The 26,906-nt window shown below is 34.4% G+C and overlaps 5 protein-coding genes and 2 long non-coding RNA genes across 10 annotated transcripts; 2 read left to right on the forward strand and 5 right to left on the reverse strand.

Annotated features, from left to right (window-relative positions):
* Positions 1-119: 119 nt before the first annotated feature.
* Positions 120-4,154, forward strand: LOC106670611 (EGF domain-specific O-linked N-acetylglucosamine transferase). Of its 3 annotated transcripts, none has more exons than XM_024226036.1 (10): positions 120-219; positions 1,934-2,143; positions 2,211-2,359; positions 2,423-2,583; positions 2,659-2,779; positions 2,838-2,991; positions 3,066-3,266; positions 3,463-3,596; positions 3,658-3,760; positions 3,832-4,154. In XM_024226036.1, exons 2-10 carry the CDS (start codon positions 1,952-1,954, stop codon positions 4,021-4,023), a joined length of 1,407 nt encoding a protein of 468 aa, XP_024081804.1. In that variant the 5' UTR covers positions 120-219; positions 1,934-1,951; the 3' UTR covers positions 4,024-4,154. The 3 variants fall into 3 exon arrangements, with proteins under 3 accessions (XP_024081804.1, XP_014256588.1, XP_014256587.1); XM_014401102.2 differs by lacking the exon at positions 120-219 and adding an exon at positions 369-702 and having other exon boundaries at positions 3,658-3,765; positions 3,832-4,015; XM_014401101.2 differs by lacking the exon at positions 120-219 and adding an exon at positions 377-702.
* Positions 1,491-12,557, reverse strand: LOC112126634. The gene is made up of 3 exons (XR_002910104.1): positions 12,517-12,557; positions 11,352-11,567; positions 1,491-1,571 (listed from the first exon to the last, which is right to left on the reverse strand). It is a non-coding gene; the product is annotated as an uncharacterized LOC112126634 (long non-coding RNA).
* On the reverse strand, positions 5,238-6,877 carry LOC106670612 (uncharacterized protein At4g17910). Its single transcript, XM_014401105.2, has one exon. It carries the CDS (start codon positions 6,868-6,870, stop codon positions 5,341-5,343), a length of 1,530 nt encoding a protein of 509 aa, XP_014256591.2. The 5' UTR covers positions 6,871-6,877; the 3' UTR covers positions 5,238-5,340.
* On the forward strand, positions 10,158-20,007 carry LOC106670610 (TBC1 domain family member 25). 2 transcript variants are annotated; one of them, XM_014401098.2, is made up of 12 exons: positions 10,158-10,554; positions 10,620-10,729; positions 10,950-11,045; positions 12,940-13,090; positions 13,154-13,353; positions 13,417-13,555; positions 13,623-13,753; positions 13,836-14,073; positions 14,141-14,347; positions 14,411-14,667; positions 16,886-17,052; positions 17,117-20,007. In XM_014401098.2, exons 1-12 carry the CDS (start codon positions 10,504-10,506, stop codon positions 17,494-17,496), a joined length of 2,127 nt encoding a protein of 708 aa, XP_014256584.1. In that variant the 5' UTR covers positions 10,158-10,503; the 3' UTR covers positions 17,497-20,007. The 2 variants fall into 2 exon arrangements, with proteins under 2 accessions (XP_014256584.1, XP_014256585.1); XM_014401099.2 differs by having other exon boundaries at positions 12,940-13,072.
* Positions 10,194-11,323, reverse strand: LOC112126635. Its single transcript, XR_002910105.1, has 2 exons — positions 11,006-11,323; positions 10,194-10,797 (listed from the first exon to the last, which is right to left on the reverse strand). It is a non-coding gene; the product is annotated as an uncharacterized LOC112126635 (long non-coding RNA).
* A 2,373-nt stretch (positions 20,008-22,380) lies between the features above and the next one.
* Positions 22,381-22,777, reverse strand: LOC106670616 (E3 ubiquitin-protein ligase PPP1R11-like). Its single transcript, XM_024226031.1, has 2 exons — positions 22,748-22,777; positions 22,381-22,695 (listed from the first exon to the last, which is right to left on the reverse strand). The coding sequence occupies exons 1-2, from the start codon at positions 22,775-22,777 to the stop codon at positions 22,381-22,383; spliced, it is 345 nt and encodes a 114-aa protein (XP_024081799.1).
* Positions 22,778-23,461: 684 nt separating this feature from the next.
* On the reverse strand, positions 23,462-24,976 carry LOC106670613 (succinate--hydroxymethylglutarate CoA-transferase). The gene is made up of 3 exons (XM_024226037.1): positions 24,885-24,976; positions 23,800-24,839; positions 23,462-23,738 (listed from the first exon to the last, which is right to left on the reverse strand). Exons 2-3 carry the CDS (start codon positions 24,823-24,825, stop codon positions 23,508-23,510), a joined length of 1,257 nt encoding a protein of 418 aa, XP_024081805.1. The 5' UTR covers positions 24,826-24,839; positions 24,885-24,976; the 3' UTR covers positions 23,462-23,507.
* Between the last annotated feature and the right edge of the window lie 1,930 nt (positions 24,977-26,906).

Here is a 26,906-nt window from a genome sequence, read left to right on the forward strand (position 1 = left end):
GTCTACCTATCCTCGCTGTTTTGGTCAGATTCTGTTTTCTCACCAACTTCAGTGGTGGGTTTGACTGTTATTTTACTTAGTTTATTAATGAATTTAAAAGACTATAACATTTTTAGTTTGCTTGTTTCCGATCAATCTGTCTACTTTGGTCTGAACGGAGCTGCAGTTTCATCACACTACTACACTAGGACGCAAGAGGAGAAATCAAAATGATGAAAGGTAGGAAATGATCATTTTTTTGTCTAAATATTAAAATAAGACAACAAAATTAGCACGTTTTGTGCTTTATTCTTCAAAGAGGAGTCAACAGTGACAAATGTTTTTGTGTTTGCTTTGGTATATGTTAATTGTACGATGTATCGGTAAATTACCATCATCATCCATTTTTGGTTTGGCGGTCTTGCCGGAGGTTTCGTTGGACAAGGCTTTGTTGTCTTGTTGTGTAGGAGGATCGGCAAGGTTGTTACATGTTACAGAATCCGGCCCACGTTAGTGGCAAACCGTGCTTCGTACAACTTACAAGCTGAGAACCGTGGCTTTGGATAAATGTACAAGATCCTTCTGTTGGTGTCATTCCTGAATTCATTCGCGAGAGGAGGGCCATACGATGTCGATTTGCCGGACAAGCACATTCCATATTATCTCTTCAACGACAGGGGACTCGCAGAGAAATGCCTGGAAGACGAGTCGTGCCCGTGGAAGGTAAATACGACGAAATTTAAAAGTGTCAGCGTTTTAAAATAAATAACTCGTTTTTAACAAGCGGGGATTTAAATTTAAACGCAAAGTTGAAAAGCATTTCCGCTTCTCGCCATCATCAGACGCCACCTGCAGCTTTAGTTGCTATTTTCTGATCGTTTTGGTCTATATGTCCTGTCATGTTTTGTTTTTTAGACACATGTCTGCTTCTCGCCACCTGCACTTTCTTCTGGTGTTTTCTGACCATTTTGGTTTATCTGTCCTCTCATATTTTGGCATGTCAGACATATTTCCGCTTTTTGCCATCATCAGTCACCACCTACAGCTTCATTTGGTGTTTTATGATCATTTTGATTTCTCTGTCCTCTTATGTTTTGTTTTTAGACACATTTCTGCTTCTCGCTATCTTCAGTTGCCACCTGCACCTTCATCCGGTATTTTCTGATCGTTTTGATTTTTCTGTCCTCTCATGTTTTGGCATGTCAGACATATTTCCGCTTCTTGCCATCATCAGTCACCACTTGCAGCTTCATTTGGTGTTTTATGATCATTTTGGATTATCTGTCCTCTCATGTTTTGTTTTTAGACACATTTCTGCTTCTCGCTATCTTCAGTTGCCACCTGCACCTTCATCTGGTATTTTATGTTCATTTTGATTTATCTGTCTTCTCATGTTTTGGCATGTCAGTCAGTTTTTGCTTCTCACCATCTTGAGTAGCCACTTGCAGCTTCATTTTTATAAAGAGAGGTGGTCAAAAAGTGTTGGCAAGACATATGGACATCTTTAACACCTTATATCAATTCTAGGACAGATGGTTTACGGTGAACAGTCTTTGTGGTTGCAGGACAGCCATTTTGTGAGAACCCATTACCTAGGGCAAACAGAAAAAATCTGTTGTAGCATCACTTGAGAATATCTAAGCTAGTTTATGATATCAAACAAATTAAATGTGACAACTATTACAAGCCAACCCAAAGTTTGGGGATTTGAAATGTTAAATTCTTAAGCAAAACAGTTTTTAAATTATAACAAGTACCAGCACACAACTAACATGGGAAGCCAGCACAGAAAAGCAAGAATTGAGGGGATTCTTGTTCATTACAATTTAAAAAAAAAGATCTGAGTTGGATGTCTGTTAAAAATGTATTGGTATTGAATTTTTTTTTTTAGTCTTGGTTTTAAACATTAAGTTAATAATTATAATTAATGATAGTTAATAAATTTGTATTACAGGATCATGCTGAGAATGAAATGAAATGCTGGGGGTATGAGTATAAATGTCAGAATCATGAAGTGTTTTCAAAACACGAATGCCCAGGGGCTCACAAGGGTTGGGTGAGATCGAAAGAGGAACAAATGAAAACTTTCTACAACCAGGGGGATTTTGGTTACATCAAGGAAAAAGCCAATGAACTCACTGTAATCTGCGAACCGACGTTTTTGGTATTTTGTTTTTACGAAAATACAATATAAAGCGTTCAATTTTTTACCTTTTTTTTATTTATTGTAGCAAGACTCAGCTTTGGAGTGTACGAAACACCTTCAGTTTTGCCGAGGGAGGAATATCATGATTAATTTCACCGCGTTGAATGAAAGGAAGGAACCCTTGCGATATAAAATGGACGTACTTAAACAAGGAGAAATCGGCGGTCACTGCAAGTAATAAAAAATTCAACGGTGTTTATTTTTGATTTATTATTTAAAAAATTTTGCCTTGTTTAGACTCCATACTGACAGATTGAACGAAGAAAGTGATCACATCAGCCCTTTGCAATCCTGGGGGCCAGAGATGAGGTATTTCACCGAAATCGATGATATCGTCGATTCTGAACTCTGTGATACTTACATTGAAAAGCCTGTGATAATTATGAAAATAGACGCAAGTTTGTATCTTAATTTGATTATTGTGGAAAGGTTGTGTTAAAATGAAATTTGTTTAAATTTAAATTTTCTTGCAGCAGTAAATATGTACCACCACTTTTGTGATTTCCTTAATCTTTATGCTTCCCAGCATTTGAACAGTACTAACCAACCGAAATTCTCTACTGATGTGCACATACTTATCTGGGAAAGTTACAGGTATGGGAATTGGTTTTAAAAATTATAAATTATTATTTCTCAAATGATACTTTTGCAGATATTTCTCTAGTTTTGGGGTGACATTCGAAGCGTTCACGGATCACCCCATCTGGAATTTGGACACATTTAAAGGTCGGTCGGTTTGTTTTAAAAACATCATGTTTCCTCTCCTTCCTCGAATGATATTCGGCCTTTATTACAACACACCAATCGTAAGGATATTCTAAAGTTAAAATAAAATTCTTATTCGTCCTCATTTATTTACTCGAATGATCAACTTTGAAAGGTATGGGGATGTGAGAAGAGCGGACTTTTTCAAGCGTTTTCTGAGCATATACTTCACAGACTCAGGATCCCAAAGCATACTCCAAAAGACAAACGTTTGAGGATAACGTTCTTGTCTAGGGACACATCACATAGGAATATACTGAACGAGGATCAACTTATTGAAGCTTTAAAAAATAATACTCAATATAATGTTAAGAAGGTAAAATATTCAAATGGTTTCTGCTTGAATCCTGGTTTTGTCTGTCAGATACATTTTTAACCACACACCACTCCTAAAGTGGCAAAATGCTGAAAAGGCAGACCAGAATTTTCATAAACGGATCAAACTAGAGGTTTACCACCTTTGCAGACTTTAAGACCATATCTCACAGTTGAAACTATTTTAATAATTTCAGGTTGTTTACAATCAAAGAATGCCTTTTAAAGAACAACTAGAAATTACATCAAATTCAGATATATTCATAGGCATACACGGTGCCGGTTTAACCCATCTATTATTTCTACCTGATTGGGCCGCAGTATTTGAAGTGTACATATTATCAATACTTTTAGAAACTAACTTGATTTATTACAGTTAATATTAAATGCAGGTACAACTGTGAAGATGTGAACTGTTACTTCGATCTTGCCAGGCTCAGAGGTGTGAAGTACTTCACCTGGAAGGACAACACCAAAATGTATCAGCAAGATGAGGTAAAGTCAGTAATTTACCCCCCAAAAAATATTATTTAAATGATTCTTATTTTTTTTTTTTTTCTTACAAGGGTAAACACCCAGACGGAAAGGCTCACGCAAAATTTACAAACTACCAATTCAATGTGGCTGAGTTTATGAAGATTGTCGGTAAAGCTGAAAGACACGTTTTGAAACATGAGAAATACAAGCAATTCATAAGTCAGATTGACTTAATCGACCCCAAGTTTATAACTACATTGGAAGACCACGATGAACTCTAAAATTCAAGATAATTTATATTTTGGATACTCTCACACTTTAAGACTAAAACGTTTACTTATCCTTTGTACTTGTCCTTTTTTTTATAAATTAATTTATTTTGTTGTTAATAAAGTTTTTGTTCTTTTTCAAATATTTGCTTACTTAGGCTAGAAAAAAAGTGGCATAATAGTCCTAGCAATTAAAAATATTCCAAAAGCACCTTATCTGGATGAACAACTTTGTGCACGATTAATTAAGGTTTTTAGTTGAGATAAAAAAGTCAATGGCACGAGCGGGATTCGAACCCACGATCTTCGGCTTGATATGCCTCTGCTCTACCACTTGAGCTACCGTGACCTCGATCCACTCGGACACCAACTTCCCATCTCAACCCCACCTTTTGAATTTTCCCTCCTTTTTGTCACTTTTCAAATGTCGTGTAATCAATTTGATTCTCGGCGACAAATGACTTGGTGTCCGAGTGGATCGAGGTCACGGTAGCTCAAGTGGTAGAGCAGAGGCGTATCAAGCCGAAAATCGTGGGTTCGAATCCCGCTCGTGCCATTGACTTTTTATCTCAACTAAAAACCTTAATTAATTGTATGATATCAATTGGTCAAGCGGACCACGAAACTAGTGAATTTGTGCACGATGTTCCTACACTGATGCATATGCACGGCCAAGTTCAAGTGAAATACCACCAAGTATTTGGATCCCCTGTTCCGATTTTTAGAGGAAACAGTGTTGTTTTGTGTCCCATAATGTATGTTGAGAGTGAATGTATTTATTGGTGTGAATTTAAGTGGTGCAATATTTCATACCCTCTTTTACATTAGTGGAATTAGGTATAAAAAGGTGATGGAGGAATAGCTCCACCATCATAACTGAGTGAATAAGAAATGAACTGAGTGAAAGAGGAGAATGTATTTAAGAGTGTGAGAGTGTTAATAATTTAGAGCAGTCTGTGTCAGGCTGGAATGACCTAGCTGTTGATAGTCCCTAGAGAGCCCAACTGGATGGATAATACCTACGGACAGCCAACACCGGGGAGGGTGATTCCCATAGTCTAAAGTTGGAATTAACGGTAGTGTGCAAGAAGTGAAGTGAAGTGAAATAATTATTTTAATTTTTTTTCTTCATATGTTACATGTTGATGTAATATAATTATGTGCACTTACTAAAAAAAGGGAATGCTAAAAATGCAAGAAAAAACTAGTTTCTTTTATAATAAATAACTATATTTTCAGCATGAATATTCAAAATAACAATATGTATATATATTAGTATAAAAATTTTATAATCACAATTTCAGTTATAAAGTCTCAAAAACATTGGTATTAATATGAAAGTTTGAATTTAAAATTTTTGTAATAAAGGAATGTTGTCAAGCCACAATTTACGAGCATATAGGCTATTATAATCAAAAAACTGTTCACAGGATGGACTAGCAGAGTTTTTACCATTAAATTGACTAGACCTGTATTTAAGTTTGCGCAGAGAAAAAAGAAAAGACCGTTGAAATTGATCGCTTCAAGAATCACTGGTATTAAAATAGCCTTGACAGGTACTTTTTTCAAAAAACATATAACCCTAATGAAAAACTCCGCGATGAGGGATATGCAGAAGATAAACAAAGTGAAAGAAGTCAGCCACAGTATGTAAGGTATGTTGGCGAGCCTACGTGATACTCCGAACCAATTTTCACTTGTGAGTGTCAGAACAGTAAAAACAATTGTCGCGATAGATAATCTGAAGCCGTGATAAAGGGTTTCATAGATTGTGTTTACTTTCGACCGAAGAGCCACTCCCATCGACACGCTTGATAAAAATAGCGAAATATATCCTGGAAGTGAAAGAATCCCTTCACGGTTGGCCGATAAAAAGTCATCCCTCGGAGCATCGCTTAATATCCAATCCTGGATCCCTCCGAGCAACGCCGACTGATGAAGCACTCCTATCAATATTGAAATGAGTCCGATTCTTTTAGGCCATGTCACTACTATAATCGACCCGACAATTTTGACCACGCCTAATGTGAAAAAGAAATTCCAATGTAGGCCGTACTCAGACGTATGTTTTTGATAATTCAATGCTTCCACCGATATGTATCTGAGCAATCCTAGAACAAAAGCTGGGACCGAGCCTACGAGCACTTTTAATATGAACTTCTTGTAGTTCTTCACACTTTTAGTATTGACGACTATCCCATTGGACAAGATGTAAAATCCAACGCCTGTGTCCATCAGGCCATATCCGAAGCTTTCTGTTTTCGCAAATCTTCTCGGGAATATTTTAAAATCGACAGCCAATATGCATATGACGGAATATACAGACACGACCGATCTGTAAAACGTCAAAGAGGGTTTCTTTTCCTGTTGGATCGGCGTGTTGAGGATCTTCATTATCATCTTTCTCTTTCCTCTCAGAAGGAGCCCCAGTGTCAGGACACTGCTGAGGAAGAACACAGCCATGATGTTGACCAGGTAGGAACTCAGGATGGTGCAGGCCATGGAAAGAGGAACTATAACGGCTAAGAAATCCAGCAGGAATGTGTAGAACCGTTCGCACCTCTGCTGTCTATAGTTGGTATAGATGTAAATTTTGAAAAGGCATAGATAAAAAAGTACCAACGGCGTTGGGCAAATAACGAGCGCGTTCTCCCAGATAGTGGTGCCGTTGTGATTTTCCATGAACTTCTCGTGGAAGTGACGGTAGTTCATGCTTTCGTTCTTCATATTTTCTTTTCTTCCAGAGGAGATATTTAACGAACAGACGGGAAAATTTCGGCGACGATTTTCCGCTGAAATTGCCTCAACATTATTTATCTTGTATCTTTTTGTTTGCAACCTGCAAATGCTGTTATACATGAAAACAAAAGATAAGAGAGTCAGTCCTCTTTTCTTTCCCTCTCATTTGCCATTTGAATTTGAATTTTTATTCTTTTTGTACGGTTCAGACTTAAGTCTTGGATATACGCAGAAATCTTTAAAATAAAACTGACGACCAATGATATTTCAAAACTTTTCTCTGGCGTATATATTAACTTTTGTAGTTTTCATTATTCAAGGGTTTTTTCAATTAGAAACCTATTTCAGCTCTGTTTTGTTTTCATGAAATTTTTAAACGGGCCAATAAATTGAGTCAAATACACATTTTTTGCACTTTTTTTAAGTTTTCATAAGTTCCCAATGCATTACCACAATTAGCAAAGCTGTTTTGACCAAAAGCTACTCAATCCAGTATAAAAATGCATCAAACTCATGGCTTTAGATCAATACCGGCTCAATTCTTCAATAAAAATTTTATTTCCACATTACTTTATTTTTTCCTACATAGGGATAGGATAGGCAATAGAGACGAAAGGGATGAAAAAAATATTGGATCACTCTTTCTCTGTTCTCATGAATAACACAGTATCGGATAAGATTTCAACATTTTCTGGTGGACCTCAGGGCTCTCACTCTGGGCCCATATTATTTCTTATTTATTTCAATGATGTCTGTAGAATATTCAAGAATTTTACATTTTCTTTATTGGCAAATGATTTGAAAATTTTTAACTCTGTGTCTTTTGCTCACAATTGTGTTTCTCCAGTCACAGGGGGAACTGGACTGCTTCATTAATTGGTGTGAGCAGAATCGTCTTCATTTGAATAGTAACAAATGCAAGGTAATTAAATTTACTGAAAATATCCTACTCCATGACTTAGATTGTTTTCATTATTTTGTTGATGGCAGAGATTGGAAGAGGTTGACACTATCGATGACCGACCTTGGCGTCGTTTTAAACAGAAAGGGTGATTTCAGTGACCATATCAAACAAATTTGAGGTAGAGCTCTAGCAATCTTGGTTTTATTACTAGGTTTTCTAGAAATTTTAAAAATGTCTTGGCAGTTAAAATATTATATCAATTCCTTGTGTGTAGTCATCTGGAATACACAAGTGTCGTGTTGTTGAGATTATTGATCTAAAAAAAAGTATAAAAGAAAGTAACCAGGATAATGACCATCAGATTTGGTCTTCCAAATTAATGAAATTGAAATAATTGAAATTAATGTTGGCCTTAAAATCTAGTTTTTCAAGGCACTTTGAGAGTCTGATATTAAACAATAGTTACACGCAACTGGGTTTATTATCTTTGTATGTACATATCTTCTATTGAAGTAATTCTCAGCCGGCCACCAAGGAGAGGAAGAACTCAGGAGAGCATCAGATACAATGATATAGTATACAGATGGCCCAAAAACAAACTGCTCGGGTATTTTTTGTACAAGCCCAAGATATGAGCAATCAAACTCAGCGGGACCGGGAGTGCACTTCGGTCTTTCAAGCAGAAATACATGCCCTAGAAAATCTTACAACAGATTACACTGGCAAAAAAATCCTCATAAGATCTGATAGCCAAGCAGCCATTAAAGCATTAGCATGTAAAAAAATCACATCAAAATTAGACAGTGAACGCATCCAAAATATACAAAACCTGGGGAAACACAACAACCTGATGATATCTCATGTACCAGGGCACAGAGGAATTTTGGGTAATGAAAAAAAAAATACACTGGCCAGAGGAGGATTTTCAAGATCATACATAACCTATACCTCACCTATACTTGGGATTAAAAAAAAATATATATATATAGAACATTGCTGAATGGATTCAAACAAAACAAAAGGAGAAGTGGATGGACTAGTGGTGCTAAACCAATAAACTTATGATGAAACTCAGAGAGTCTGTAACCAGATCGAGACGCTCAAATGGCTGCAGTTTATATATACAAAATATGCGCGAAAGAAAAGAAAAAGATGGAAAACACACAGAGAGCTGGCGATGACCTCAGCTGTTTGTCGGCCCATAAACTTCTCACTTATATATTATGATGAAACAACCAAGACTGGCAAACACACTGCTGCAATTGTATAGGGCCAGACTCAGAGGAATGATAGGACTATTAACCGGTCACTGGCATCCGAGAAAACATCTACACAGCATGGGCATGTACAATGATGATCCCATGTGCAGATTATGCAATGAGGAAGAGGAAACAGCCACCCATATCATTTTCAAATGCGAAGCAACCCCTCAATGGAGATTTAACCTAACATACAGAAAAAATCTAGAGAATGAAATTGTATTGGTGACAGTTAATGACCTGGTACATCTAAGAAGAAAGATTGAGTCAAATGCATTGAACTAAGGAGCTAGGAAGGTACAAAAGCCAGAAGGCTGCAGTGCCTGGGGAGCACAAACCCCACTCCCTAGTGTCCTCATTACCATTACCATCAATGCTGTATAAGAACAGTTTTTATTATAATTTCGGTTATACTTCCAAAAGTAAATAAATGCATTTTCTTTTTGTAAATGAAGTTCTTTTTTTCATTAATCAAATATGTAATAGAAGGGCAACAAAATATTGAATAATATACAATCATCCAAATAATTATATCGTTCAGTAGAAACTTTTATATATTTTAAACTCTATATGTGATTTCATATATGTCATGAAATTTAAGAGTATTTTTGACCTAAAATTTTGTCTGAGGGAGACACATGTATAAATATATTTGTATATAACAATTTACAGATGTAATAACAATTAAATAAGTAAATATAATATAATAACTAAATTTTCATTCATCAAATATGTAATAGAAGGGCAACAAGATATTGAATAATGTAAAATCATTAAAAAAATATGTTCTTCATCCAAATAATTATATTGTTCAGTAGAAACTTTTATATATTTTAAACTCTATATGTGATTTCATATATGTCATGAAATTTAAGAGTATTTTTGACCTAAAATTTTGTCCGTTTGTCCGAGGGAGACACGTGTATCTCTCTAATATATTTGTATATATCGATTTACAGATGTAATAACAATTAAATAAATAAATATAATATAATAACTAAATGAATTGAAAATTGTTTAAAAAAGTAAATGCTTAAGAACTTTCAAACACTTGCAGTTTATTGTTTAAATTTTTGATGTTACACCTATTGGCACTTTTTATAAACTTTGTGTATTGTAATATAAACATTTTTCATATATTTTCTGTACTTTTTTTACGTTAATAAAAAAAAAAAGAGACGCGTTTCGACTTTGCATCATATCGACTATCGAGGGGCAAGAAATCGACATTGGGTTTAGATAAAATAGAAGGGATGTGTACGTGTTTTATATCTTGATACTTTTGACGTTTCCATGCCCTTCTTTGTCATCGGAATTTTATCCCCCGTTTTTTCGAGTCGGACGAAACAAAACGGGCCTTCAAATTCGTGAAAATACCTGAACGCAATCGGTTGCGTTCACGATGAAATGGGCTCTACGATTGGAAATATCCGAGTTTTCCCTTGAGAGAAAGCAAAAAATAAAAAAAAATTATGCGAATTGACGAGGGACGGCTTCTCATGTCTGGAAACGTTTCGACATCAGATCGCCAGAACTCAGTCCAAAAACTTCTCCGGATGTAGAGAACTCAAGACGGGAGGAATTGAGACCATGGCGCAGATTTTCGGCTATAAACGTGAGGCGATAAGGGTGAAAGTTATGGTAAAATCTTTTTAGCGTCCCTCCGCTAAAACCAGAACCGTTCATTCCGTTATTTCATGTTGTAGAAATGTGAGGGTGTCCTCACCCCAGAGTACAAGAAGTTCAGCATTGACCCGCAGATCACTTCTTACGAGGTACTCCTCAGCTTGCTCGTCAAGGCTTTTGACATTAAAGGGTATTCGCTTAAATATTTTTCTTTTTCATTTTTATGTTTTACTTCTGAAGCCTGTTCTCCAATTTTGTCTGAAACATTTTGACAATGCATCAGTATTTGGTCTGTTATTTTGTCAATATTTTTGCAATTTGACTGACCAAAACTAGCTAGCACAGGCAGACATGAACGATCAAACATTACACACCTTCTGACAATACGTTCACAATTTTTCTGTTCACAGCGATTTTTCAGTTTGCTATAAAGTATTTGACGATTATGGTCAAGAAACATATCTACCTCTTCTCTCCGACTGGGATTTGGATGCTGCCTTTTTAAGGTGAGTCTTTTTAATTGTAGCATATTATGACAAATCTGTAGTTTGGTCGTTTCCAAATGTTCAGGTCTGACTTGTCTTCATTGGTGGTTTTGTGTGTTATTTTGTTTTTGACAAATGAATGAAAACAGCCAAGATTGAGACAAGGATTGGAAATGGCAAAGCTACTATAATTGTACTTAAATTGAAACTAGAATTCTCATGGCGAACTATGAAAATCACATGTTCTTTTTTCTCATAAACTTATAACTTAAACTTCAAATTAGGCTTTTGAGTTACAAAATACAATTTTTCACTTTAATTACTTACCTTGACTGCACTTGAGGTACCTCAGTGTCATTACTGCTGTCTGTGTCAGGTCCTCTGTTAACACTCTCATTGTGACAAAGAGAGATACCATGAACTGGAGTATTTTGGCAAAACAATGATGGTTACGGACGTATAGGCTTGGAGGGTAATGAAAAGCTAGATGAGGCAGCTAAGGGATGTCCGAACCTCTTGACTTAACTATCTGGCATCCTTATGCTAAAAATAAAACACATTTTTTAAAGAAAGGCAGCATTGTTGGGCTGTATTAATGTATCAAGAGAACTGTTGGATCTGACTCTTAAGAGAAGAAGGCTATCTTCACCCGATTAAGGATAGGCCATGCAAGGTTGATACATGAACACTTTTGGGCCAAAGCATGATTATGTTCCAACATGCAAAGAAAGGTTGTTCGATGCATCCTACATAATTTAAGGGTGTAACTTTTTGGCTCTATATAGAGAGAACGTAGGAATGCCCCAGCATGAGAATCAAGTATCTGGGTCCCCAGTTCCAATTTTTGGAGGAAACGGTTGTTTTATTGTATATAGTATTGATAGTTTTGTGTACCTAGGGTGTGTTGAGAGTGAATGTATTTATCAGCGTGAATGTGTAGTTTAAGAGGCTTGGTGGAATATTGAGTACCCCATCCCTCAATTAGGATAGTTAAAGTGTAAAGGGTGATCGAGGAATGTCAAGTACTTCTCCACCCAGAGTGAATGGTATGAATATAAGTAACAATGTATTTAAGAGTAAATGTGTTTGAATGGATTTAGGAACTGATTATGTTGGGGGCTAAAATGACCCATCTGATGTTAGGAACCTGGAGCGGCTCAATGGATAAGACTGTGGTCTGACCCCAAACTGCCAACACCAGGTTGAATGATTCTCGAGACTCACTGGTAATTCATTGTAATTTACAAAAGCTGGATTGCCAATGGACTGAAGAGGCTCAACTCTAGGTACATGCGTGTGCAGATTTGAGCTTATGTAAATCATTAATCATTAAATACCATTCACAAAAGTATTGTGATATATTCAGCCACAAACCATATCAACCTTGTATGGCCTATTCTTAGTTGATACTCCCCTTAGAGAAATAATACCTTAAATAATATCCGGAATATGATTTTTTTGCACTAAAATCTGGATTTATGTCGAGACCTACCATTAGTATTGGGTTGTCCGGAAAATAATGCAGGATTTTAAGTTTTCATTAAAAAAAATCTATATAAAATATTCTGTTTACGTTTACAGGATTACTCATTTGTATGNGGGAAATTATTTTGATTAAAGAACATTGCTTTAAAGTAACTAGTTTCTTTTTTTTTGTTTAATACCAAAATCCTGCATTATTTTCCGGACAACCCAATATCTGTCCTGATTAGTATTAGCAGTTAAAAATTATTAAAGGGCTTGTTTAGGACCTAATTTTAAAATATATATAAAGTGTATAAAATATAAATTTTATGAACATTATTTTTGGATTTATAATAAAACTTAGACAAAACAGTTTTTGCCTGCAAAAACTTTTTATTTATTTCTTTTAAGTTTAATGTACAAATGGTCTTATTATTTTTTTTTTCTCCAGTGCTTCCGAGCCTCATTTAAACTTAAGGATCGAGGCACGGCCTTTTGAAGAAACGTGCGAAATCGAAGAGAACCCCGTTCAGCTCATAGAGGCGAAGCCATCCCACGGTCTACCTGGTTTCATTATGAATCGGGTAAATATTTTCTTGAAGGTGAAAAAAAAGGGAATGAAAGCGGCAGTTTTTGTAATTTATTTACCAAAATTATTTCCCTAGGTTGAAAAAACTTTTAATCTTGTACAAAGGGCGCTTAACTTCACTGAAGAAGTGCAGTCAGCGCCTGTAAGCAATCTTCCTCCCCGACCACCGCTCATGGACGCTGAATTTCGTCAGTTTCTAGATCCCATCGGCGAAGTTATTGATATTGCACAACTGAGATCTGTTATTTACTATGGTGGAATTGATCCTAGTCTAAGGTTGTCGACTCATCTCTAAATTGGAAATTTTATTTAGGTTCTATGGTTGTTTTTCTTTTTTAGAAAAGTTGTCTGGAAGCACATTTTAAACGTTTATCCCAAAGGAATGTCAGGAAAACAGAGGATGGACTATATGAAAAGAAAATCTAATGAATATACTGTATTAAGAGATAGGTGGAGAGAAATGGTGAAAAATGGCAAGGTATATGTCAAAATTTTACTAATATAAAAATTATATGCTTTGGCCATCACCCAAAAATACATTTTAGATGGTCGGTGATTTAGCCTATGTGACAGGAATGGTTAAAAAAGATGTGCTAAGGACAGACAGGCATCATGTTTTTTATGCTGGAAGTGATGATAATAAAAATATTGCATCTCTTTTTAATATATTAACCACGTATGTTTTTATTTTTTTATCTTACTAAATTCGTTATTTGTATAATAATTCTTTCTATTAATAATTCTAATATTTTATTAAGATATGCGTTGAATCATCCATCTGTCAGTTATTGCCAGGGTATGAGTGACCTGGCATCGCCGTTACTCGTCACGATGAATGATGAAGCACATGCTTATATTTGTTTCTGCGCTTTGATGAAAAGATTGGCACCAAATTTCTTGCTTGATGGCATTACAATGACCAAAAGGTTTCAACACCTTGCTGATGGCTTGCAACACTATGACCCAGTTTTCTACCAATACTTAAAATCTTATCAGGTATTAAAAAAAAAAAAAAAAAAAAAAAAAAAATTATAAGCAGCATGTATATTTCACTACTTTTCAGGCGGATGATTTGTTGTTTTGTTATCGTTGGCTTTTACTCGAAATGAAACGAGAATTCGCTTTTGATGATGCATTGAGAATGCTTGAGGTTATGTGGAGCTCTTTGCCTCCAGCAAATCCTGAGGAAGAGCTGCAGCTTTACGAGCAGGAGTTCATGAAAAGTCCACCTGTACCGAGCCCTCGGCCGAAAGAAAATGCTTATACCAAAGTATGGCATGCCCTTAATACAAATTACCCCATTGGATTTTTTTTATGCAAAACTTATTTTTAGATATGTGCACTAAGAAGAGGAGTTAACCACATAAGTTTAGAAGAGACACCAAGAAAGCCTTTGGTGAAGACAAGACCGTATACAAGTCTCGATGATACATCGATCAGAAAGCTTCAGGAAGTTAGTCCCAAGGCACCGAGGATCGTTAGGAATCTTAATGAATTTTTCTCCTTGGAAAAAACCAAGGATAAACCAAAAGAAAAGGTCTCGCCTGATGATTCTACCGAATATTACCCTATGACAATCTCTTTAACAAGGTGATATAATTTGTTCATATTTAATATGCTATAGTATTTTTATGTATATTGTTCTTTAACTTTTTTATTTTCCTTTGAAGGATTTTCTTTAAAATAGGGTTAGTCCAAGAGACACATGGTTTTTATGCAGGTTAATTCATTTCACATTTTTCATCTACATTTTGGGCCATTTTTTCTTTTTCTTCCATCATCAGGAAACCCTAACAAGAATTACACATATTATACATTACAGTATTAGTAATTAATATAATTTACATTTTTATTTTTATTTTATGGTTAAAACATCAACATTAATATTATGCTATATAATAATAACTTCCTTACAGAAAATACGCAATGGGATGACAGGCGAGACTGCTAGGTAAGTAATGTTGATGTTTTAACTATAAAATAAAAATAAAAATGTAAATGGTATTAATTACTAATATTATAATGTTTGCTAATTTACTGTACTTCTTGTTAGGATTTCCTGATGATGTAGCCAGAAATGTAGATGAAAAAATGTGAAATAAATTAACCTGTATAAAAACCACGTGACTCTTGGACTAACCGAATTAAAAAAGAAAATCCTTTTTAGGAAAATAAGGAGGTGAAAAATATACATAATAAATAATCTGCAGACCTGAAATCTTACAGAAGTATAAATATAGTTGTTTTTTTTTTTTTAAACGAGGATGTGACGAAAAAAGTTTCTATATTAAATAACAAATAAACTATTGTGAAATCTTGTTGGTTGGTTCGCGAGGATCTTCAAATATTATTAAATTTATTAAATATGAATGCAATAGACAACAGACATGTACAGCATTAGAATTTGGATGTTAGGATAAGATTAAAAAACAAAAAAGTGGTTACGAAAGGCAACAAGATCGCAGTGCTTGATGCTTAATTCAGTCCAGCTGCTCAATTCCTTAGTGAGTTTTTTTTTTTTTTTTTTAAGAAAATTCAGCCTCCAGGGGCTAATCATCCTTTAGACATATTATATAACTAACCTTTGAGGGTCAGTGTGGTACTCAATATTCCACCATCGACCCTCTCACATCACACATTCACGCTAATAAATGCATTCACTCTCAACACAATCTTTACACATATTTTACAAATAACCTAATTGAGGGTTGATGTAGTACTCATTTTCCTCCATCTGCCCTCTCACACGTTCATAATAAATGTATTCAGTCTCACTATACACAAACAAACACAAGTCGAGATATCTATAAAATACATATATAAATATATATAGAAAATCAGTGTTTACTCTAATTATTAGAACAGGGGACCCAAATACTCACTGTCATGCTCAAACACAATTTTTGGGGAGCCCAGATATAGTATGAAGTGGACATACACTTTCCCTTATATGGCGCACAGCACATCCTCACCCGTCCTAGAGCTGCTTGTGAAGACAAACCAAAAACCAGCATACCTCGATCTAAGTTCCAAGAACCTAGCTTGGTAAAGGTATGATGGAGCAGATGACTTAGTTAACACAGTGAGATCATCCTGACGAGTATGGCCGTAAGGACCTAGGGCAAAATTATCCATTTACCCAGCTTGAGTACCATTCCCATGTACGTCCTCCTTAAGGTTTTGCCAAAGCATATTCCCAGGTGTTTAATGTTGCTTATATATTCTGCTGTACTGGCATATAAGAATCGCACCCAAGAGCTGATGTCCCCGCCGCAAAGCTCGGGGCTGCTCTCTGATGTTCGGGTGGCGGCACTATCAGCTTTTTTGTAATGAATGTTTTTCCTTAAGGAAGTGAGCCATTGTTCATAAATAGTCTGAAATTGCCTCATCAAGCATTATCCATTTTATATTTTTGTTTTGTATAAACAAAACTTTCTTCGTATTAACTGGTGTCTCCTTTTAAACCTCGTTTGTTAATATTGTGGGACAAGTCTACTTATCATTTATAATTTAATAAATAAATAATTAAGACGAATTATTAACTGACAGAATTGGTGTTGTGTTCCACATGTTATTGTCCTGTGTATTTCAATTCTTCTCCTAGGATTCAGGATTACCTAGACAATAAAGAAAGAACTGAAGAAGTTGTTGATAGTACATTGGGTCTGAATGGTGTATGATTTCAAATGTATAACTAAGATAATGTAGTGTTTTAAACAAAAAACAAATTTACAATTGGTGATTTAAAAATCCAAAAATAAATCTAACTAAGCAAATTTTATTTATTTTTTTACTATCTTGCTTAAAGGGAATTGAGATTAGACCTGGAAAACCTTGATAGACACGTATTTGGCAATGATTCAAAGACCGAGGATGTTTTTGTTTGGGAAAATCCTTTAAGGAATGAAATGTCACCCGATGAAATTGAAGTTAGTGTGACGCAGAGTGAAGCAAAACCAAAATCACCTACAAACTGTAAATATAATTGTAATTAATACTAAAAACTATTAAATCAATAATAAATTTGATTTAATAAAAGGTGGGAACGAAGCGAAGTCTAGCCTCTTGGAAAGACGAAGGGTAACATTAGAAGAGATACCGACATCAAATGGAAAATTAGAAACTAGCCAGAATGAGAAAGCAGAACCGAGGCAGCTTTGCGGTCCGCTACCTTCTCCCAGGGAGTTCGGCGATGGAAACCCATTTTTAATGTTCCTCTGCATCACCGTTCTGACACAGCACAGGGAGCCGATCATGCACCAGGGCATGGACTACAATGAGATGGCCATGCACTTCGACCGGATGGTAAGGAAGCACGACGTCACCAAGGTACTCAATCAAGCCAGGCTCATGTACGAGTCTTATCTCAAACTCTATGATTTTTCAACAAAGAAATCAAATGATACATTGAAAGTTTGACAGTTTGGAGACAACTATTGAATTCGAGAGTATTTTTAACGATCAAGACTGATCCCTGTTTTATTCCCTACAATTCCTGACTTATTTAATAAGCTGCTGTATTACATTCCTCACAAGCTTTGTTTAGAGTGAATGAAGCTTTTGAGAAAACCTTGCTGGAAATTAAATTATTTTAAAATTTTAATTCTGCAAATCTTATCTACACGAGCATATAGATTATTCCAAAGAATGTAAATTTAAGGACATTTAAAGATACACATCTTTTACTATTTTTATGAGTTACTAAAAAAAAGTATTGGTTGAAATCTATTGGTTGTAGTTGTATGTGTACATTATATTTGATATGAAAAGTAAATACTGCAAATTTTATATGGTTTAGTGTTTTATTAGTGAATATAAAATTTTAAAAAAAAATCCTTAAAAGTGATATGAGTCAACACCACGGGATATTTTTTTGTAATGAATGTAAGTTTTAGAAATGAAATGTGATAATTAGAATACTTTTATTCATTTATAATTTTAGTTGATACTTAATTTAAGAATATATATATATCAATGCAATAAATATTATACATGTTTATAATTACTGAACGATTTGATTTATATATTTAAACTTCAAAGCATTTGCTTTTTGAGAATTATTAAGCATTTTGTTCATTTTAATAGGAAGTGTATGTAGTGAAACTTCCATTAATGGACACTCTTGGGGAATGAAATATTATGTGGCTTAGAGAGGGTGTGTATATTATGTCAGCTTTCTGGAGAAAATTGAAAAAAATGTTTAGTATTACAAGACAGGCTATAAACAATAAATTAATTCCCCATTCCACTGGATGTACATCTATCCCTTCCTTCTGCAAATTCTCGGAGAAAAATTTCCTGGCTGACATACATTTGCAAAAGTGAAGCATTACATGTTTAAGTGATTCCTTTACTCATCACACCTCACGATTGGGATGTTTTCCTGCCAATCTTATCAAGGTTCGCAACACAGATGCTGTGGTTATTCTTACCATCCTCTTCGCAGTCACACATTTAATTTTTCTTGAATTTTACATATTAATTTTTTCTTTAAATGTCAAATACACGCGGGGAGGCATATTTAATATTGTGGGTAGATGAATTAACTCATAAATGTCACAACAAATAAACTGTATTAAACGTGAAACATTGTTTAGTAATTTCATTTTTAGTCGCAAAATGATCGTTACTTCTCTCTGATCCAGGGATGAAAGTGACGATTTAAATGATAGCAGGAGTAAACCAATGCATTGTGGCCATCAGCCAAAATGTTATCTTGTCGAAATTCAAAGTCAAGCTGATGAAGTACATTTGCAAAGTGGCAAAATCAAAGAATTAGAGTCGAAGGACGATACATGCAAAACACATTGGGGAACTGGTATTCTCACAAAAATTTCATCCCACTTTTGGGAGAGTTTTAGAGTCAGATATACATATGTCAAAAAAGCAGTCTGCGTTCATTAATGGCAGGTTTCACTTCATTTTTTATTTTAACACTCGCATCGCTATTGGTAAGAAATAACATGGTCAGCCATAGTGGGTCTTTTTAGACCCAATTTTTTTGAACTGAAAAACTACAGTACAGGTTTTTTTATAACGTTTATTATTTAGTATGTACATAAGCGAATTATAAACAGAAATTTTCATTTGTATGCTAAAATTGTACATATATAATTTTACATTTTATAAAAAATTTCTTGTGTAGGTATGATGAAATTTAATTATTTTATGAAATTTATTTTACATTATTACCTAAATATTACGTTATACTTTCTTGTTTTTTGGTTGACATACAATTTGTTCGCATTTATTACATCTGGTATATATTGTTGCCAGATCAAAGACATCGACCATCAGGAAGAACATTTTGTTCTTCTTCCTGCCTCTGAAACTATATCATCCGCACAAGTAAAAACAGAGTTAGCATCCATTTAGATCCCTTTCATACAGAAACTGTACAAACTAAAATGTGAGAGCTTTGAAGGAACTTGAAGGGTGCAAGTAGTAGGACAAACCCTTGTTCCACCTGAGTAGTATTAACAATTGTATTTAGAAAAAAAAAATTGGGCTGCAATTGTGGATCTAAATAAACCCAAGTATCTTTTTATTTTTAAAGAAAATTATGTTAAAAGGTCAGACCTAATAGAAGAATGCATTGGAGGGTAGATAAAAATAAATAAAAAATAGACGGCACAAGAAAAGAAAAGAAAAATCACTGGGTTTTTCAACTCTCGATGGCCGGGCGAGTGTTACTGTGAAGTCACCAGAAGTCAGAATTTGTCCGTTAAAGTAAAGTGTCCGCTTTTTAGAGATACCATTAAGTGAAGTTTCACTGTATAATGAAAATAAATGGTCACATTCCAGATTTTATGATGATACCTTTATTTATTTAGTATAAAAGTTTATTGAAATAAATTTTGTAATTGCTTTTATGATTTGACATGTTATGTTATTATGTCGGTGAATAATTTACTATTATTATTCAGAAATCGTGAGATGCGGTCTGGTGTGATGTAGGTTTCAGAAAAACATTTTCTTTATCGTCTTTATTGAGGTCATCTTCAGGGCCTGGGATTTACAAACATTGTTTACATTTAACAAATACAACCTGCCATTCTTGCGTGTCATGTTGAGAGTGCCAGTGTGATATTGCTGTTTTATATACAACACGACATGCAAGAATGGCACAATTACACAGAAGACAAACACTTTGAGCGAGTAGAAATACTTTGATTGAATTTAAAAAAAATATATATTTTGCATTGTATAAATTCACTTTTCTCATCCTACATGTATTTATTAAATGTAAACAATGTTTGTAAATCCCAGGCCCTGAAGATGATCTCAATAAAGATCGAAACATTGGCACGATAAAGAAAATGTTTTTCTGAAACCTACATCACACCAGACCGCATCTCACGATTTCTGAATAATTATCGATTAATGGTCACTAATCACCACACATTTACTATTATGTTTATATCAATGCTTCAATCATTCTTTTTAAATTATTTGTAACAGGATGTTTTTAATAGTTGAAAACAATGGTTCTCACAAACTGTGAGGATGTTTTTAAAGTGAAATTTACATGGTAAAATGACCTTTTTTGGGTTGTCGTAACTTTAGGGTCCTTGTACCATTCTTTTTATGCAAGCAAAACCAAAATTTTATCAGACTTATGTTGCTTTACTAATCCTGAGGACAGAAAAGAAAAAATAATAGAATTTGCAAAAACCAAATGCTATGAAGTACATAAGTTCCTTGTTTTTATATGTGATGTTTCATGTTTTTAACATGTGGGGTGTTGCAAGTATATTTACATGTTTTCCCATAGAATTGAATTATTAGCTATCCCAATTATAACAATGTTTCATTGCTGCACAATTGTTAAAATTAATTAATTTAAAAAATTGTTAATTTTTATGGTGTTCATTAAAAAAAAAGTATTACTATACTTCTTGATCTGATGTACATAAAAATAAATTGAACATATCATCGCTTTTAAAACATTTTTTCAAACGAACTTGTACTTCAGCTGTTTACACTAATTTTTATAGAATATCACAAAATTAGTTTGTCAATTTTTGGCATCTCACTAAATAAAAAAATTACGCAGTGCCTGAAAATTGTTTTGAAGCGATTAAAAAATTATTACAATTATTTTGTACACAGCTTGAAGAATATTTGACAATAGCCTGTCAATTTATTAAAACAAAAAACTTTTTTGATTATGTGATTACTTATTCTTAATCATTCCATGTTAAAGGTGTTATTAATTGTCAACATGTCACATTGATTATATTGTATTTTTTAAATTTTATATAATAAACTATTTTTATTTGTTGTAAACTGTGGAAGGAATATTAAATACATTAAATTTGTAAACAGTTTTTTCTCTTTTTAATTTTTAAAATAGTATGGTGGTATGCAGATTTTAAATTAAGTTAAAATATATTTGACATGAGACAATCTCTGATGTATGTACTGTGATATGTTCAGACAGTTTTTTTCGAAAAACCTTTTATCATAATTTGTATTTAAAAGAAAGAAAAAAATATACAAAAGATAAGCTGATTTTAAATTAAATAATTAATTTGAGTTTACAAATTTTGTCTTAAAAAGGGGCGAAAATTTGAAGCTATACTACTAAAAATAAACAAAATTACATTTAAACAAAAATCAACAAATGTAAAGTTACTTAAATCAAACAGTGGATGGATAATTAACTATACTTAATACACTTTAGGAAATAAGGCAAAAGTTTTTGCAATCTTAACAATTACAAAGTTTTTAATAAACATCCTATGCTGCATCATGACATAACAAAAGCTTAAATGCCTTGAAAATAAACACAACAAATCCTCTGCCAATGATTGAAGTTATGAGTTGATTGGAGCATTTAACAATAAAACTTCTCACATTTTTTCTTTATTTTTTTAACCTTATTTTTATAATATAATTAATAAATAATCACAATAGCCACTTATTTATGGAGAAAACTAAGCACTGGGGAATAATATCCCGATAAATTATTTACATTGGTAAAAAGAGAAACAATATTTTTTTTATTTTTTTTTTGTAGTAAAATTCATCAATTTGAACACATTACACATAGTTATCTGACAAAGTTCATTATATTTATCAATGTTATTATTGTAAGCTATAATTTTATAATGGGGGGGCTTAAAAAATTAAATAAAACCTCCTTTGTTCATATTTTTTGCATACAAAAAAGGGGGAAATACATTTCTAATAATGCAAAGGCAGTTTTTAAAGACATTTATTTGAATTTTTTATGTTAGAATTTAATGTTTACGGGTGCAGTTATGCAAGAAACGAATCTGAAGGCTATTAGTTGGGTTATTAAGTTGGTGAAGGTGTTTCAGGTGGTTCGGGCGAAGGAGGTTTTTTATTCTTTTTTTTCATCTCGACGTGGCCAAAGCAGTTTTCGCATTCGCCCTCGTCCTCGGAGGAACTCTCTCCAAACACCCTCGGCTTTTCATATATGCAGCAGCCTAAGAAATAACCGATGTTAGAACTGGAAGACAAACGTTTAAAAACTTTAATACATTTTGACTTTTTCCGGTTGAGGTGTTCATTATCGACTGTCTCTGATGTCCACTTGACCTGTTTGTCAGTCTTCGGCTTTTTCAGCGTAACTTTGATTGTCCTGACATCCTAACAAGACAAAGAAACACAACTTAAAAAGTCTAATTAAATAATTACAAACAATATTTGGAAATGTTAAATATTGAGACATAAACTGCTAAAATGTGGTTATTTTTTATTTTATTCAGCACAAATTATCCAAAATTATATTACTCTTTTAGTACAAATTAGTATAATAGTACTAATGCAATTTTTACACAATTTTTAACAGTATGATCTGAGAAAATAATTTATACTGACAACAATTAAACAATTCTACTAATAGCATAAGTCAAAATACATAGAATTTATAGAATATTAATCTGTTTCTGATTATTTCGATATTTTTGTTCAGATTGATCCAGTCAGGTAGGAGGTAATTTTGTCAGCTCCTCCTGTTCTTTCTTCAGCCTGGTCAACAAATTTCATCTTACATGCAAAACTAGTAAGAATATGCAGAACAGAATGATTTGAGATAAATCATGCTACAGGTTTATTATATTTTACATGGCAATCTTTATATCTATGATATGTCTATCATTCATTATGTGCTTAAAAACCATTTTAAGCAGAATGATGACTATATTTTTGTGGTAGGTACGAACAGACTCTGAATTCGCATTTAAAAGAACTTTTTTAAATTATATATTTTTAAGTTGGTAAGAAATAAGTCTGTCTTCAACGTATTACAAAAGTATATTTAAAAAAAATAGTTTCAGGAAATTTGATTAATTTGAGATTAAAACAAAACAAAAACTAGTCAAAAAATATTTAATTATAACTTTTAACTATGACAATACAACAGATTAATAATAATAATTTTTATTCCTTGTAAGAATAAATTATTGTATGACATTTTCATTATAAAGATTATCGATGTACGAATTGGACATTTTTAGCTCTTCAGTTAATATTTCTCTTGTGTGTTGCCCTTTGTCAGGAGGTGGATAACGGACCGATAGGCAAGAGTCGCTGAATTCGACGGGAGGCCCAACCATGCGGAATTTTGTCCCGTTGGCCAGTACTTTTTCGGTGACCAAGCCAATCTCCTTTATATGAGGATCTTCGAACACCTGGTTAAATCACAGCGTTTAGTAATTGGCTCCAATAAATTTTCATATGGAATTATCTTACTTGTTTCATTGTGTTCACCGGTCCAAACGGCAACGGCGCACCGTCGAGTAATTTAAGAACTTCCTCATTGGTATGTTTTAAGAAAATTGGATCTAGGATGGCTGACAATTCATCTCGATTCTTTACACGCTGGGCATTCGTTTTAAATTTTTCATCTTTATGCAGATCAATACTGAATCTCTCGCATAAGGTTTTAAACTGTGAATCGTTACCGGTGGTTATAGTGATATATCCGTCACAAGTCTTAAAGCTCTGAAATACAACTATGCTCTCATGCTCTGTCCCCCATCTGACCGCTTCTTTTCCTGCGTTTAAATAATTGCTACCGATATTGATCAGGCAAGCGACTTGCGTTGATAGAAGGTTGCAATCGACTTTTTGTCCCTTTCCTGTTTTCGCACGTTGTAAAAGTGCTGCTAGGATGGCACCATGGGCATAAAGCCCTGTCGATAAGTCTGTAATAGCGACGCCAGTTTTACAAGGATCACCACCTTTCGGCCCTGTAATGTGGAACAACCCTCCAACCGATGCTGCTACTATGTCATAACCCATTCTTTCTTTATAAGGCCCTCTTGGGCCGAATCCAGTTATCGAACAGTAAACAATGTGAGGAGCGGTCTTATTTATCGCTTCATAACCGAGTCCGATTGAATCTAATTTCCCAGGGACAAAGTTTTCAACGAGAACATCACATTTTTCTGCGAGCTTGTGTATAATCTCAACGCCTTTCTTCGATTTAAAATTAACGCAGATGCTTTTTTTGTTCCTGTTCAAGGCACCGAAATAGCACGTCATTTCATCTTTATTGTAATTGACGTGTGGCGGCCAAAGCCTCGTTTCATCTCCGACACCAGGCACTTCGACTTTGAAAACCTCGGCGCCCAAATCACCGAGCAGCATCGTGCAAAACGGCCCAGCTACAATTCTCGACAAATCCAACACTTTGATGTGGTCCAAAGGAGAGTTTGTCGAATAGAGACGACGCTTCAAATATTGAACGGCTTTCGTTTGCCGGTAGAGAACCATTGTGCTTGTCCAGTCTACAAATTTAATTAAGAAACCAAATATATTTTAAATCTACTTACTTCACTTCCGTTCCCGTCGACTTGATCGACGGTTAGTGTCTGCGTTTGTGCATTGTCGGATTCGACCACTCTTTCAGCCATAAATAAGTCCTATTCTCAAACACGTCCTTTTAATCTAAAACAATAAATCGAGATGAAAAATATCTTACGTTATCTCAGGGTAAACACGAAGGCCAAGGCGTGGGTAAACTCAATTTACCAATTAAAAACTAGTGGAAGATTTCCTACTAAAAGGATAAACTGTCCCCCTTTTGGTAGAACCCTCGCGAAGACCTACACCATCACTTCAAACTCTTTTTCAGACTTAAATTTCCAACAAGCCGATGATTGTGGGAACTTGTATCTCGCTTTAAAATGTAAATACAAATGAAAAACGGATTAACAGACTACAAAGTTTTGTGTGGAAACAAAAAAAAATTATAAAAACTAAAGGTTTTAGAACGCTGACGAGTTGCAGTTGCTGGACAGGTTTCAATCAGTGATGTCACTCGAGGGGTTGGCACTAGACATTTATTTATTTTTTTTTAAAATTATATTATGTTTTAATTAGTTCTATTGTTGAACCAGATCAGTTATTCAGTGATTTATAATTGTATATAAAGTATGGTTGAGATTAAAAGATTAGTGTCATGAGAAGGACTGGAACACACGACCTTCGGCTCAATATGCTGCTGCTCTAACCATTCAAGCTATCGTTAGGCCAGATTGACAGAAAAGCTCTCGTATCAAGAGCACTGTCAATGTGGCCCTCGGAGTTTCTGAATCGTAGAAGAAGGGGTGGGAATAGGTCATGCGAGGCTGACACACCGGCACCTACTTACGGGGGCCAAAGCCCGCATGCAGAGTTGCTCAATGTGTACCACCTTATTGAAGCAATTCCTTGACTCCATACAGAGAGCCTTTTCCTGTAGGAAAAGGAATGCCATCCGATATGAGAATTGTGCCCGGCAGTGTGTATTTAGGTTCCCTCTTCCAATTCTTGGAGGAAATGGGGTTGTTCATGTTCTATTGTATGTAGTAATAACAGTTGTGTATATCTAGCTTGTGTGAATGTATTTATTAGAGTGAATTTACTTATTAGCTGAATGTGAGGTGTGAGAGGGTCGATGGCCAATATTGCATACCCATCGACCCTCAAGTTAAGAAGAAAAATAACTTTATTCTGGGACTGGTGCCCCCTAAGAATAATATACATGAAATAAATAAAGTTCCTTCTATGAAATAAAACTCTTGGAATAATATATACAGGTAAGGCAAGCCATAAGAAAAAATAACCAGAATATTAAACAAAAATATCAAATATTAACATAAAGTCTCTGGAGAGAGAGGTGATTATACAGATGGGATTTAAAGGAGGAAAAGCAGGTGGTGAGTTATATGACTAAAGAGTGATGGAGGTATATCGAGTACTCCACCACCCAATTCAATGTATGTAAGTAGGAGTCAACGTATTTAAGAATGAACATGAGTACGAAAGGGCTTGGAACTTCATGCGCTGGGTGCTGAATTGACCTGTGTTTACAGCCCCTCCCCTGAAGTCCAACCTGGAGGGATAAGATTGCCCTCGGACTGCCAAAAGATCGGTGACAGTCGAGGCCTGCCAGTAATTTATTGTTAATTACAAAGAACTGGAATTGCATGTGGACTATAAGAAGAGAATGGGCTCAACACAGGTACGTTTGTATGTCTGTGTGGATTTGAGCCTATATAAATTTAAAGCTAACAATACTTAATGAGATGAACAATACTGTAAACAATCTAAAGAAAAATTAAAATATAAAATTAAACGTTTTGAAATATGTAAAGTAGGAAAAACATCAGTCACCAGGCAGTTTATTAGATATTCTTTTAATTCTGTATATTGGATTATGATAAGTATAATCAATGAATGAAGAAAGAATTTAGATTTTTTAAGTTATAGCAGGGTATTATTAATTTTTGAAAGTAATCCTGGATGATCTATTAAATTCTGTAATCATTAGTTCAAGAAAATAACGTTGTGTTTATCTCTTCTAGAAACTA

The sequence above is a fragment of the Cimex lectularius genome, unplaced genomic scaffold (genome assembly GCF_000648675.2).
Source record: "Cimex lectularius strain Harlan isolate CLEC.00 unplaced genomic scaffold, Clec_2.1 scaffold58, whole genome shotgun sequence".
Lineage (NCBI taxonomy): Eukaryota > Metazoa > Arthropoda > Insecta > Hemiptera > Cimicidae > Cimex > Cimex lectularius.